We start from the raw sequence: 16,208 nt of genomic DNA, 5'->3' as shown, positions 1-16,208 counted from the left end.
GTTTGAAAAGTGGGATATAAAAGAAGAAAGACACCCATTAAATTAAAAAAGTTGAAATGTCATGGATATGAATGTTATAAGAAGACAAAACAAATAAAGAATGTTAGAAGAAAACAACAATACCACACAAACAACTTCACCACACATATAAACAACTAAAGAAGTATTGGGAGGAAAAGTTACAATGATTAAGAAATGGGAAAGTAGAAACTGAAGAATACTTCCACCTACATTTTCTAACATATTTACAAATTAAGAAGTAGAATTCACATATCATAAGATTAACATTTGAGAAAAAATTTAAAAAATATATAATAAGGTTGAGTGATAAAATGTAAGGAAGAAGTAAATGATATAACAAAAAATACAACAAACACCCCAAAAACTAATTTAACATTCGTTCCATTTATCCTAAAAAACCTTGAATAAGATTCAACATATATTACAATTTTGTTATTAGGAAATGAAATGAAATGATATTTTAACATCCACGAGACTAAAAATAGTCAATGGGACCATCAATTCCCTGCTTTTCACCTTTTGCAATTAAATCCTTTTCTTATTCAAATTGATGATGAGCTGGCCCAACCTCCCAACAATATTGTCGCTGAAAAGACAATGCCACGAAACCACTGCTAACATATTCCCATAACTTTCTATGATGTCTTTGTATGCATCACATTCCAAAATGAAATGTTTTTTCGATTCTATTGCCCCAGACATGCAAAATGTATACACCCATTCTTCCCAAGCTTCCTTAGGCCTTTTCCACCACCCCGTTTCACACTGAAGTTGATGCGAGTTGGTTCTTAATTGAGCAATAAGAACCTTTACCCTACACATAATGCTAACTCCAATGAACTCTTTTTGTTGTAACACGTAGGGTTGAATTCCTCAATGTAGTATTTCTTCTTTATACCCAACTCTTTAAACCATACCCGTTTACGAAACTTCTCCATAACAAAATTCTTTAGCTCCTTGCTATTTGTGGGATAAACATTGAGGTAGATATTCCATTTTTGCATCCATGTGTAGTTTTGTCTCATCCATGTTTTCTTTCTTTCACTCATGCCTTCATTGAAGATAACATTAGGCCATCTACCTACTCCCATTTTCTCAATTATTTTTAGATATCTTATGAGCCGCACCATAGCAATTGCTTTGATGGGAGTTGCTCCTGTTTCACTCAACATTATCTCATAAGGTACCCATTTTTTTTTGTTTTTGTTTTGAACTTGCTCATGATCAAGTGTTTTTGAATTTTCTCAACTTGTTTCCATTTTGAGACGGGGTGTTGCTAGCCCACAATTCACACCCATATAGCATCACTGGACAAACTAGGAGTCCAAAAAGCACTTTAATTGTTTTCCAATACCAAACTCTGCCTCTCAACATCTGTTTTGAAGAACATATAATGCTTTCTACCCTCCTAAAATTATCTTCTTTATGCATTCCTCCCAATTAAGTTTGTTGTTGAAATCAATCTCGAGGTACTTGTACTCATTTACTTCTTCAAGAACGCTGCCTTCAAAGAAGAACGTACGTTGGCTCTGCTTCCTTTTATTAGAGAAAATCATTATTTTGGTCTTGCTAGTATTGACTTTCATGTCTTCATAAAATCTATGGACAATGATTCTATAATGCAAAGGAATTTCAAGTTTTTCCATTCTACGCCACAACTTATCTCTAGGGATTGTGTCAAATGCCTTTTTGAAGTAAACAAAGCAACATAATACTTCTTCTTTGTCCTCCCAAACCTTTTCAACAATGTGTCTCAACGTGATACCATGATCCACTGTAGAATGCTTTGGCCTAAAACCCGCTTGTCCTCTTGCCCTCTTTTCTTTTACTTCTGCCCACTTATTGATTCTATTTTCTACCATGCTGTCGAAAAGCTTTGCAAACAAAGGATTGATCATAATGGTTCTATAATTGGAAGGATTATTAATGTCTCCACTTTTAAAAAGGGGTATTGCTAGGCTAGTTGTCCAGTCTCTTGGGAATCCTTACTGAATGATGTTGTTGAATATTTCCATGATGTGCGGTGCAAGAGTGTTCATTCCCCATTTTAGATACTCTGCTTGAAGATCGATCAAGTCCTCCGCCTTTCCTGTTTTTAGCTTCTTAATTCCAATCCCACCTCCTAAAACGTGAAGAGCTTTGTAGTTGTGTTGATCTTGGGGGGAGGCTCCACCTTTGATTCTTTCTGATAGAGTTGTCTTGCATATTCAAACCATTGATTGACTATAATATTATTTTCTATTTGCTTCTTCCTTGGTTGAAGTTCCTGCTAGAAAAGCTTTGGGTTATTCTTGCTTAGATATATTAACTCTTCTCGCTTTGTTTGCATGAACTCATCTTTTTTCCTTTTTAGTATCTGTTTATATAACTTTACATTCATCTTCTCCTTGCTTGCCTTTTTCAAGGTTCTCCTTGCCATTTTGCATTCCTCATCAAAACAAGTATTTACATGAAAACAATTTGATTTCGATTTCCTATTTTTTGCTCTTTTGCACTTCTCAAGTGCACTTTGAATTATATTTGTTAACTCATCACTGTTGAAGCTTTCGAAACCATTTTTCTCCTTCTGAATTAATCTCTCTAACATTGTCGTAAAGATAGTACACTTTTCTTGTGTTAAAAGAATCTCGCCCTTTGATAATGATTACCGAGAACATTAAATTTTCCTCCCATAATGCTTTCCCCTCCCCTCCCCCTCCCCTCCCCTCCTTTCTATGTCCAAATTAAATTTCCTTTCCGGTCCAAATCAATCAATGTAACACCCTACATAGCCATCTCTATTTTTAAAATAAACCCGTAGTGCCTTTGTGGGCAAATTGAAAGCAAAGTAGACCAACCTCACTAATTAACTTTATCTTAAACTTAATAATAAGTTAGAAATACAAATGTAATGCTATACAAGTCTACATGGCAAGGGGATCGAACCCGAAACCATGTTTAGCGTCCGCGTTCATGCAAAGCAGCCTATTAGGGTTGGCTTGGCGCCCAAGCACTGGACCTGGCTTCTCCAAAGCGGACTCATACCCCCCAGTCCACGTATCAACGATAAAACCGCAGCAACGCAGCTGAAATCTTCATTTCTATGTAAGCGAAAACCCGTGCACAGTGTCAAATACGCTTCGAACCCTGCGGAACGTCAAATACGCTTTTGCTTTGGCAGCATACAGAGGGAAAACATGGGCGACGACGGCGCTGCTTCTCCCGTATCGCCCCAGCTAGCCTTGAAAGGCAATGCCTACCTGCAAGTCGTCATCCCAAAGCGCATACAAATGTTCGAGCGAATTCAGGCAGAGCAACAGCTTCACCGTCTACAGATCGGAGGAGAACCTATAAGGTTAGTATTATTAATTTTTATTTATGTCGACAGTCATTACATTTCTCCGACGCTTGAACTTCGAAAGCTTGAACCTTGCGCTAATTGTGAGCCCTTAAATGCTTTCATTTTCTCTTAAAAATTTCGGAAAGCGTTAAAGTCCTCGATCGCTCCAGCCTTGTGCTGAAATTACTTTCAAAATTTTCAGATTGAGTGAAATATCTCAGGAACTTTCAAGTCCTTGACAGGCGGAAGCATTTTGCCGAAGGCAAGCTTTCAAAAACTTTCGTTTTCTGTTAAATGTTAAATTTCCCCGTTGCAAGGACGGAGAACCAGAGGACGTCAAGTTATTATTAACTCAATGCAATGCACAGCTGCGAAAAAATCATATAAATGATGATCTCGCACACTTTAATGTACAGCCATTTTGCACAAAATTATTTTTGTTTGATTTCTTTGCGCATTTGCATGGATACCATTTACGAGGTTCCATGGACAAATCAAGCTAAATTGTGCTGAATACCTGTCGAGTAGTTGTTATTTTTACGTATTGTAAATTAACTGAGTATTGTGTATTGTCCTTAATAATTTTACAGTGACATAATAAATAAGATAATTTTATTGATGTCCAACAAATGATCACACTAAGTCGGTCAATGGGGCCACAAAGTACATCCAGTTCCAGTAGCAGCTCCTGTTGCTACTCTATCAAAAGCGGAAAAAGTAACACCTATTCAAATGATCCCTAGTCTGATTTTGATGCTCAAGTACCCAGACTTGTTTTCAGACAAAATTAAAGTAACTTTAAAGAGAACTTCGAACTAACTCAAGTTAATATAGCTAAAATTGAGTAAATTAATTGCAATAATCACCTTTCCACTGGTATGCCTCCCTTTACAGTAAGTTTACCTTATGGTTAGGGTGCACCTGCACTAACTGATTGCAGATTGGAGGATGCAACGTTGTCTGCAATTAGGGATTGTAATGTTGAAAAAAGAAGAATAACATGTGGGTATAAGGATAACTCGAGGTTGGCAGAGGCTACACAGAAGATGCATGCAGACAAACAATCACTGTTCTGAGTGGGAATTTCAGGTTGATGACCTGGTTTTACTTAGATGACAGTCATATAACCAAGTGACAGCGACAATGAGAGGGGCAGGCAAACTTAAGCCGTATTTTTTGGACCATGCAGGGTGATCATTCATATTGGAGTGGTTTTTTTACTTGTTATGCTCTTGAGCTGCCTCCGAGGAGTAGAATTCGTAATGTTTTCCATGTTTCTTGCTTGAATAAGTTTGTGGGGGACAATGGTCTTTGGAGAACTACCATCATTGGATAGAAGGAAAGATCATGTTAGAACCTGGAAGATTCTTGGCAACCAAGGAGTGCAGTTTAAGGCATTGGGTGTTGAATGAGTACCTTATCAAGTGGAAGGGGTTCCTAAGGAGGATGCATCTTGGGAATAATTGAATATTCCTTCTCACTTTGCTTTCTCTTTGCTTGAGGACAATAATGTTGGAAAGGTGGGAATTGTAATGATCCAGTTTGTTGAGGTTTAGGACAATTTGCTGAGATTACAGTATGCTGAAATTGAGGACAATTTACTGAAATTTACTGTGCAATGTCCAGGTCTGTTAAGTGATGATAAACAGTGATATCTTGCTTCTCTAACAAGTTGTTAATTTGCTAACTGTCCCATTTTGCATCAAGGTTATGTGGGGTGTGTGTAAACTCCATCCGAGGAAAGTGCTTTTTGTGTTAATTTACTTGATTCAAGGCACTTCTAAATCGCTGCACGAAGGAATACATTGCTTTTACATTGTCCTTGTTTCCAAGTTTAAATCTCCTACATCTCCAACTTAGTTATGCTTTTATTTTTTGTGATCTCCAATCCCTTTAGAAGAGCATGAACCTGTGGCAAGTTATTAGTACTTAAGCTAAGTTGATGTAAGAGCATGTACTATGGGCCACATGGCAGGCCCATATACTGAAACTTTTTGCAAAATTTTAGGGGCCCTGGGCATGCCTACAATCTAGATTAATTAGAGGCTCAATTAGAGAAAGTAGTGGTTGCTTGTTGAGCCATTTTAGGGACAGTTGTAGAACCCATGGTTCTGTTTTTAAAAAATATCCAATAGGTGTTAGCAATGAAGAAAATTTTCTCTAATGATGTATGAGAATCACTGAATAAAGAAAAGAGATTTAGAAGTGGAGTTCAGAGAAGTAACCTCTCTTTTACTCAATCACTTATTTTAATGGACTGCCCAGGTTTCTCATAATAGGATGTGTCCTGAGCCTGACTGCTCAGATATCACATAATAAGATGTGTCTTGAGTCTTGACTGTGTGTGTTAGGATTTCAGTGCAAGAAGCTTTTTCTGGAACCACATTGCGTGATTGTAGGTTTTTTTTGGGTATGCTCCAACAGAGGACTGCTGCCTGTCTTTTTGTGTGTGTTTAATTCCTCTGTTATTTTGACTCCTGTGCAGTAGATCTTGTTTAATCTTTTTTGGTAGATTTATAGACTCAATTCCATAGGACAACATTGCCAGATGGACAGTAGGGCAGAGCAGTGCGTTAACTGATCACTTCTGTAGATATATAAAGCTGACTAGGAGTGAAATTTGTCCAAATAAAGAGTAGGGCAGATAAGATAAGATAAGATAAGGTAATTTTATCAATGTCTAACAAATGACCACAAAAGTAGGTCACTGAGACTGAAAATCATCCAGCAACTTAAAGTTTAATGCGGGAGCACAAATAAACTCCTAGAACAATGACCACAAAGGTGGTCCAGATTGGGTTCCAAATCTATTGGGAAGGTGAGGATGGAGAGGCACAGGGAATAGAAGGTTTCTTGGAGAAACTAAAGTTAGATAAGATAATTTTGTTAATGTCCGCAAATGACCATGGAAAACTCTCAATGGATAGAGTCATCCATATTGGCTATGGGGCAGAGTTTTAGAATTTAAACGAGATATGAACTTAGATTTTTATAGTTTGGGTACAACAATTGGGGAGATCTTTTGACATAGAAAACATTGAAGATGATACCAGGAAAGTAAAAATTGTGGTGGCCAAACTGAAATCATATGATGCTTTATGTTGGGATAATCTTCAAAAGGCCAGAAGAAGAGAAGGAAAGATTAAGATTGCGGGTTAAGTTGTCCATGCTTGAAAACACAACAATTTATGAGGTTGCAAAAGAGGACCGATATGCAACAAGATATTGTATTGGTAGCAACAAGATGCATCAATTCGACAAGTGCCTATGAGAGAGGGGATTGTACCTAAATGTAAATTTAGAGTAGTAATATCAATCTAATGTAGGCATTTTCATGCACTGAATTGATTTTCGTTTGATTGGTTACATATTGAGGTGACCATTTGGAAAATACATCTTGGTGGATATGGTATGTCTTTGGGTGAAGTGGCATTTTTTTGTTTTAACTGACAAGGTTTAACTTGCTAATATAAGTTGGAAGGACATTTGCCGTTTACAAATGCAATGCTTAAGTTTCCTGGTTCATTCTTTGTAATTGAAAATAATTTTATGGGCTGAATCTTAAAATGGTGTTATGGTTTGATCTTTTATATATATATTCAATTATTTCTTGCTTGTTTTTGTAGGATTACTCTTCCAGATGGTCAAGTCAAGGAGGGGAAAAGATGGATTACTTCACCTATGGATATTGCTAAGGAAATTTCAAAAGGATTGGCTGCATCAGCGTTAATATCAGAGGTGGGTGTTGATTTGCTATAGTTTCTTTTGTAGTTTCTCATTTGCTCTTTCTTTATCATCTATTGATGTCAATGTGATATTCGAGGAGGTTATAGTCACTTGAGATTTTCAGTTGAAATTGATACTTTATCTTTTTCTTCTCTGCTTATGTTAAAGAAAACTCACATCTGGGTGATTGTTTTAAGTTCTTCAATGTGTGTGAATGCTTATGTATTGTTATTGGCATAGCTAGCACACAAAAACTTCAATATTTAAAAAATGTAAATTTTGATTAAAGCATTGACTAGATGCTAGGGGTATCTGCAACTGAGTTTTAGACTTTAGTGCTGAATTTTGTACCATTGAAATTTAAAACTATGTAAGCAAATCCTAAATAGGGCATGATATTTAATTTTGAGGTATGCAATTTAAAAACATCACCCATAGTCTCATGGATGGCAGCAACCACTCCCATAACCATCTAGCACTAGGTTAAGCCATAAATAGAGCCTAATTAACACAATACATATGTTAAACTCCCTTATTAATGTGACATTTTTTAGAATATATATCAACAACTGAGTGAAAAATGTCTCTTTATTAAATGACACATGGTTAAGGCCTTGGTTGTAGCTTTTGATGAATTTTATCTTGAAATTTGAAAATTTCAACCCTAGTTAGATTTCAAGTCAAATTTCAACTGAACTTCAAGTTGAACTTTAAGCTACCACTATGGATATTTGGCATGCGTTTAAATTTTGAACAAGTTTTCCTAGGTTTTCCATTGTAAAAAAGTTTGCACATCAAAGGGATTTGATCCCTCTTGGTGCTTGATAACAAAGTTAATATGGATCTATATTGGTTATTATCGAATGTTGGTTAATAGGGTTGATAGTTTTGCACTATCAATTTTTTTTGCATTCCATGGTCATGAACTTGAGCTATGTGACTTAGGTCAAGGTTATATTATAATGCTAGGTTTATTATTTACTAGGGTTGCTATATTTTGATGCATTAGGAGATGATTAGATGACAGGGTGGTATATCTTTAAAGAGAAAAACTACTATATAAAATTGTTACAAGAAAAATAACCTATAGACAGAAAAATAAACCTATAGACATAAAATTGTTTAGATAGGATGCATGGTAGAGATGGGTGGTGGAAACCCATACAATACTATTAGTCTCTAAACAAAGGTACTATGAGTATATTGGTGATTGTTTTTAAAGTATTTTATTATCGTCCACTTAAACCAATATGGCTTGTGGAACATGTTAATGTTGGAAATACGGGGGGGGGGGGTGAATCAATATTTACTTTCATAATTGTTATTTTATACCAGTTAAGATCACCTAAGAACATAACACAAAATGAACAACATCAAAATAAATAATTTTATTAACAAGAAATGGCGAGGACTCCAATCCTCTTTTTACATCAATCAATTTGTACAATAGGGCTTATAATTTCTTCAGGTTTCCTACCCTGGATGAAGACTCCAATCTTCAACAAACCAGGCTCCAACTTGTACGGTGCCAAGCTCCAACTTGGTCTTCTTGAGGACTCCAATCCTCTCAACAGTTCAGGCTCTGACATGGTTTTCCACAAGGCTCTAACCTTGTATGAGGGCTCCAATCCTCTAGGGCCCCAACCCTTTCACTTTGCTTCAATTCTTCAAGGTGTCTTCAAGGCTTCAAGACTTCCAATGTATTCATCATGATGGTGGCATACTTCACCATGGCATCTCTCCACACCTGTTGAGTGGTTGCCTCTTGGTAGCTGGAATGCTCGGAATCTAACAACTCCATCACAAGTGCCATATACCTTGTGTACCTCCATGGTTGTTTGCTTTGTCGAATTCTGATGTGCTAGGAGCACCAACTTGCTCTCGCACCTCTTGGATCAATTGGTCTACCCATCTCGCTCTCCTTCTCCATGTGTTGGGAGTTACAACCTGAGTGGTCTCCACTTTCTCCTCCAACTGCTTGTACCCCTTGTCCTCATGCTGGTCGGCCTGCCCATCAACATGTACAACTGTAGTTTGAGGTGCCAGTTGAGCCTCTTGCTTGGGAACTTGCTGTTCCTCCTCAAGCATTGTAGCCTGCTCTAAGGACTCTTGAAAGCCTTCTTTCTCCCCAAACTCCAAATCTCTCTTGATGGTTGTCTTCCTGAGTGTTGGTATGTATACGCTGTACACGTTAGCTGTCTCGTTGTAGCCCACTAAGATTCCTTTCTCTGTTGTGGGCTCCAACTTTGATCTTTTCTCCTTTGGTACATGTCAATACACTAGGCTGCCAAATATCTGAAAATGTGACACATTCGGTCTCTTGCCTGTAAATGTGTCCTCTGATGTAACCCGCCCAATCACTCTGTGTAGGCTCCAATTCCTCAAGAAAACTTTTGTATTGCATGCCTCAACCGAAAGAAACGTGGGTAACCCTTGGTCATGTAACATGGCTTTGGCCGCTCCAACTATTGCCCCGTTCTTGCGCTTTGCCACCTCGATATGGTAAGGGTCATATCGGGTGGTCAGTCTCTCTTGATGCACTCTTTGGTACAAAACTCCTTGAAGTCATTTGAGGTGTACTCCCCATCGTTGTTTGACCTCAACGCCTTGAATTTCTTGCTAGTCTGGTTCTCAACCAAGGCCTTAAACTCTTGTAACTTCGAGAAGACTTCTTCCTTTTCCTTCATGAAGAATATCTAGGTCTTTGTTGAGTGATAATCTATGAAGGTGAAATAATACTTGTACCCCATGAGGGATACTGAGGAGAAGAGACCACAAACATTTGAATGAACAAGGTCCAAGGTGCCCCGGGCCCTGCTATCTCTGCTAGGAAAAGAGGTTTTGACATACTTGCCAAGTGTGCAGCTCTTGCACACCTCAAGCTGGTCCACGTTGCGTTGTGGTAGCCCTGTTGCTATCTCCTTGAGAATTTTCAATGTGCTGCAGATGCCCCATGCGCATATGCCATAGCTCCCCAAGCTCCTTGCCTTAGTCATTGCTCCTTGAACTAGTCAATGCTGTGACCGTCTCAAACTACAATCTGTATAGGTTCTTATTTTTGACTCCAATCTGCTTAGCTACCTTGGGGGCTGAGGGTTTTATAAGCACCCTACGCTGTCTAAAGGTCACCTCATACCCCTTATCCTCCAATGCTGAAATTGAAATGAGGTTCTTCTTGAGCTCAGAAACATAAAGGAAATCTTTGAGAAACAAAGGGTTTCCAGACTCCCTCTCAAATCTAACTATACCAACACACTTAGCTTGATACTTCTTGTCATCTCCCATCTCAATATGAAACTGCATGTCCTTCTCTTTCAACTTGCTAAAGTAGTACTTGTTCCTTGTCATGTGACAGGATGTTCCGTTGTCTACATACCATAAACTGGTAGTCACTAAGCTTGCCATGCAAGCAGTAAGTGAGAACTCATTCTCAAAATGAGAAGAGAACTCGTCTATCTTTGCAGAGGCTGCTACTTGGTCCTTCTTGGACCCTTTCTTCCGGTTAGGGCACTTAGTAGCATAGTGCCCAAACTAGTGGCATGAAAAACACTTGATCTTGTTGAGATCTTTCTTCTTCCTCTCTCCCTTGGAGCTCGACTCACCACCATCATTGTTCATATTGCCCTTCAACCCGCCTCCTTTGCTGGCTAGGGCAAGGTTCTCTTCATCTTCAGTCTTGGTGTGAGACCTTGACTGAGCATGTTTGCAAAGTTCTTCTTGGACACAATCACCCCATAATTGCTCCCAATCTGGAAGCTTCTCTTTGGCACATATTCCATTTGTAAAGGTCTCCCAAGCTTTTGGTGAAACCCATCAGGGCAAAACTCACCAGGTCTCTATCTGGAATTGCCTTACCCACACTGCCTTATCCACACCAGCCAGCTTGTCCCTAGCTTGGGTAAAGTTGGTGAGATAAGACATCACAAAATTTGAATTGGTCATTTTGATAGTTCTAAGTTTATCCTTCAACACTAACTTTTTGGCTTCACTTGAACCTTGATAGAGGCCAATAATGGTCGTCCACATAACTTTGGTTGACTTCTTCCCGGTCAAGTGAGGGATGTTGTGTTCTTGGACTCCTTCCAAGATAATTCTCCTTGCCTTGGCATCTCTTTTGTTATGCTGAGCCAACTGTTGAAGGTCATTGGGGGTAGCTAGGACATTATCCACAAACTCCTACACCCCTTGTTCCTCCAACCCCACGCTAATTCTCTCACGCGATGAGCAGAAGTTGGACGCGCCGTCCAACCTATTCTCAAATTGCAAACTCTGATATGCCATACTGCCATTTTGCTTTGTCTAGAAACCCTAACAGCCAAGTGGAATTGGTGAACTTGCTCCCTCTGAATTGCAGAACCTGCTCCTAAAGATAAAAACATGCTTGGTCTTCAATTAAAGGCCAACTCTGATACCATGTTAGTTTTCCTTAAAACCCAACAAATGATTTGTAATTTTCTAAGTTCGTAACTAGAAATAAAATTCAAATTGCTCTTCTGAACTTAAATCACAAACAAACTGAGTTTTTTAACTATGACATACACAACAAAAATAAATAACGCTGAAGACAAAGCACATTCAACACGTAAGACACCAGGAATACCCAAGAAATCCCAACTTCAGGGAAAACCTGGAAAATGTGTGTGTTCTCTATTATCTTAGCAAAAGGTTATCTTTAGAAAAATTTATAGCAAGGGGACACTTCCCTTTCACAACAGGAAACTACTGATCAACTCCACAAGGAAAATCAAACATCGTCCCGCACACTCGCTTTGCTATATGGCTGCGCAGTACAACCTTCCTACGCCCTATACGCGTTGTACAAATGCGCAACTCGACCCCTTGCGCCCTTGTGTGAATCGTATGGCCACAGTGAAGCTGACTGAGTTAGGGCTATTGAACCCTCTCTCTCTCACTCCTTGGTTGACGAATCTCTACTATTTGTTGAAAACCCTTGTCATATTTGCCGAGATAAAACACACTCTTGTGCTAAATTGATTTGGCCACCTCGCGCCCTATTCCTTCTTGTAATTCGACTCGGGCCCCACAGTGATTCTCAATCGCTGAGATTAAAACTTGATGAAGGGATGAGATCAAATCATAAGTTGACTTTAGGAATTTAATTTTTTCCTAAGTACAACTTTAGGAAATAGTTAATTAAATTAAAATTTTAGTAAGTGACTGTCTTCTGGGACCTTTGCTAGCCTTGGCACCTAGGCAAGTAGAACCCTTCCTCCTCTACTCCATCAATAAATCTTAGGAGAGATAGATCTAGTGGACCATGATGTAGTCCCTAGATCCTTTCCCTCAGTATAGCTCCCTCCCTTTATGGTTGCCCACACTTAATTTCGAGGGAGTTTTCATGTTTTAGCATGTAGACTTCATGTTTTAGAATACATTTTAGTAGTCTTGCTTTGTATTGACATCATTGTACTTAGTAGCCCCATTGACTTATTTTTGTGGTCATTCTTTGGATATTAATATAATTATCTTATCTATCTCTATTTATATTCCAGATTTTGGGTCCATTTCTCTCCATATCTATTCCTAACTTATCCATATCTCTGTTTTAATTGTTCAATTAGGGCAACACCTCACTTTATTTCTCTTTCTTTTTGCTTCTTGCTTTACTTAGGAGTTGTATACATACATGTGTTGCCAATACATTTGGTCCGATTGACCTAGCTTTGTGGTCATTTGTTGGATGTCAATAAAATTATCTAATCTAACCTTATCTTATTCCATGCCTTATTTTAGTCATAGAAAATACTTGTCTTTATGCTAAGAATTATTTACAACCTAGGAGGCCAAGAGTTTAATCTAGTATTGTGGAGACTTTTGTATATTGATGTGGAAATGCTATACATTGACATGTGTTGCCATTATGTACATATATGTGTAGTGGTTGTGGAGTTGATGTTTATAACATGCTTCCTATGCAACATTTGCTAAGATGTTATAACCTACTTGTTTGGTTGACATAATTGACATAATTTTCCTCCTTTTTTAGGCTTTGATCTTTCCCATGTGTGCAAGGGTGTGATCCATATGGGATGTGAGTGCCTAGGATGTAAAGACACACAGTTGCCTCTAGATGAGACCTCTCAAATGCTATATTGCTTTATGTAGGTTCCATTTGGATGTGGTAAGACAAAGACTGCTAGCATCATCCTTCTTCTTGATGGAGTGCTTGTACGTTGGGTCTCCTTAGAGATGCATAATGTGGAGGGGAAGCCTATTATCAAACTTTGCTAGGATGGAAACCTCCATACGAGGAACCTACGAATGATGTCATTCAAAGGATTAGGGATATGGAGGCACAAGGAAGTGCATTCTCACTCATGCAACCTCCTCTCATGTACCATCTCTCTTGCACTCTTTTAAAAAACCTTCAAGACTTTAAATTAAAAGATGCAAGTGTGAAGAGTTTTTTAGCCATTATGGCAGACCTTGTTCACTCATTTGAGTCTCCCTCATGGTTGACATTGATCATGTGTTGATAATGTTAGCAATTGGGATTAGACTTGCCCACTGAGGTAGCAATGGTTCTAATTACCTTTTTATGCAAATAGGTTACTTCAGTTGTAAGTTTGTTGAACTAATTTTGTATAAAATTGAACTACAATACAATGATCCTAGAGGGAAGGAAAGCCTCTTTCTTGTAAAGTGGCATTGAAATGTATTAAGCTGAAAATATCTTGTTGAAAACGAACAAAGGTGCATAACTTGTTTGTTGAACAACAACATTTGATTTTCACAATTCCATGAGTTGGTATCATAATTGTGATTGCTCATGGTTAACATTGTGTAGTGACTAGTAGCTTGCTAAAGTCACAGTAATAATGAGATAAGTCTCCAAATTGTGATGTGAAGGCTGAAAAGTTGCCAATGTTGTAATAAATTGGAAGAGCCAAAAATTTGATGTAGAAGTTGATTGGATCGTGGGAAAATTTGAAAACCATGTGTCATAAAAACCAATAGCCATGTCGTTAGATGTAGAAGCCATGGTATCCTAGATTATGTCTATACACATGTATCACCATTCAAGTTGTTGTTGAGCCAAAATAATTTCCATAGCATGAAGAGTCAGGTTGTGGTTTTTTGAGCAATGAGAACATGTTAAGTTTAGGTATGTTCTATGCTAGAGCAATTTATTTAAATTTTCACAGTTAGCAATCCCATCAGCATTAAGATAAACTGCAGATAGAACATAAATATAAAACGCAGAAGACAAGCCAAGACAAGAGGACACAAGATATGGCGCGAGCCAGGGACAAACCCCACAATGTGTGGGGAAACCCTTTGATCAAATCTCCTTTTATCTTCAAAGTTCAACAGAGAAAGAGAGAGAGAGAGTACATTTACAACAGAAGTCAACACTTTGACTTATCTAGATCTAGCATAGATCATTTCGTATAATGATTAGATCAGTTGAAGACATTCTGTTTCAACTGATTCTCAAGGTGACTCCTTCACATATCATCGTGCTGCATCTCGTCCATTTGCTGCACCTTACTGTGTACTGCACCATGCTGCATCTCGTCCACTTGCTGCACCTTACTGTGTACTGCACCATGCTGCACTAATCACGATAATCATCATGCCCCCCCATGTTCATGATCTTATTATGCTGCCCATACTAATATGCATCATCATCATGCTGCTGTCCTTATAGATGTGTATTATCAACATGCTGCTGTGCATCATGTCCAAGTTCTCATTCAACTGCTGCCCATGTCCATGTTCTCATGCTCCATGTCATCATGCATCATTATACATCATGCACTTCATTCATACATCATTCTGCTCTTCCATGGCCTTATGAAGCTGCTCATGATCTTGTTTATCATCATGCTGCCCATTTATCATTATGCATCATTGTGCTGGTTATCATCATGCTGCCCATTTATGAGTAGCATCATTGTGCTGGTTTAACATCATGCTATCACCTACAACAAAGTAGGTCTCCTGGATGCTCTTCGATGTTTCCATTGACTGTGAATAGAGCTGCTTGAACAGTGTATTATAGTGCATCCATTTGCAGCTCTTCCATCTACAGCGGCAACCATTTATGCCTGCTCTCCATCGCAGCTGTTCCTTATATGATTGCAGTTGTTCCTTTTATGACAACGGATTAGATATCACGTTGACTGTCTACATGGACTGCATGTAATGACTGTCTCCATCAGTCTTCATGAACAGCGTATGACTGTGTATATGTTATGCGTACATCGTGTAAGGGTTGCTGCGTTGACTGTGTATATGTTATGCGTACATCGTGTAAGGGTTGCTGCGTATGACAGCGTCTATGATGCTGCGTGTGACAACGTATGATGTTGCGTGTGATAGAGTATATATTAGCATGAGTTTCCATGTCTGCGTGGAATCCTCATTACAGCGAAACCATCCGAATATTTTCACGTGTGAGTTCTGTTTTTATGACTGCGTGAACAGGGCTTTTGGACATTGTATAATTGCTTCCTTAACTGCGTTTAGGGTTTCTAGACAGCATATGAGGGTATCTCCATTACAACGTGTAAATATAGCTGCGTTGTATCTCCATTGCCTGCGTATATATGTTCATTGCCTGCGTATAGGTCTTTATGACCAGCGTATTTCATAGTCTGACCAACGTGTTGTCTTCATAATCTGCATGTAGGTCTTAATGACTAGCATTATGACTGCGGCTCTTCCAGGAGCAGATTCTCATGTTGACCGCGGCTTAGGGCAACGTACAGTAGCTAGGGCATCAGGGCATCACTTGAAAACCAACGTATCACTCTTGGTGTCTCACTCCTTCTCCAAAAACCCAAGACGTGGAGAGGAAGAGATCACTCAAGAATGTGTCTTCAAATGACATCAAATCCTCATCTATTTATACTAACATGTAGATGATGAATAGACACGACGTTTGGGCTTCTAGAGCCTACATAAGAGCTGGTCGGCTTGATAATAATTACACAAACAAAATAAATTCATATCTCCATAAATACTTATCGGAATCGGATGATCTTTGGATCAATCCTACACCTCTCGACGAGAGGGTTCCAATAAAAATATCAGCTGCCATAAATAAGCTGACCCACATGGAGTTTGGTCCTAGTTGCCAATTTAACACTCCCTCTCAACTAGGGAGAACTCCATT

At 38.6% G+C, this 16,208-nt stretch overlaps 1 protein-coding gene across 1 annotated transcript; it reads left to right on the top strand.

Annotated features, from left to right (window-relative positions):
- Nucleotides 1-2,929: 2,929 nt before the first annotated feature.
- On the top strand, nucleotides 2,930-7,099 carry LOC149138134 (uncharacterized). The gene is made up of 2 exons (XM_089450261.1): nucleotides 2,930-3,355; nucleotides 6,967-7,099. The coding sequence occupies exons 1-2, from the start codon at nucleotides 2,955-2,957 to the stop codon at nucleotides 7,097-7,099; spliced, it is 534 nt and encodes a 177-aa protein (XP_089306387.1). The 5' UTR covers nucleotides 2,930-2,954.
- The last annotated feature ends 9,109 nt before the right edge of the window (nucleotides 7,100-16,208 follow it).

The sequence above is a fragment of the Pinus tabuliformis genome, chromosome X, assembly GCF_031772625.1.
Source record: "Pinus tabuliformis cultivar Carrire ecotype Pingquan chromosome X, CPIR1, whole genome shotgun sequence".
NCBI classification, from domain to species: Eukaryota; Viridiplantae; Streptophyta; class Pinopsida; order Pinales; family Pinaceae; genus Pinus; species Pinus tabuliformis.
Note: the sequence above shows the minus strand (reverse complement) of the source record. Positions and strands in the feature narration are given on the sequence as shown.

Excerpts from the sequence above, each read along its gene's own strand:
- LOC149138134 (XM_089450261.1), top strand. The coding sequence starts at position 2,955 with ATGTTTAGCGTCCGCGTTCATGCAAAGCAGCCTATTAGGGTTGGCTTG. Across the intron at positions 3,356-6,966 it reads ATCGGAGGAGAACCTATAAG|GATTACTCTTCCAGATGGTC; the intron begins GTTAGTATTATT and ends TTGTTTTTGTAG.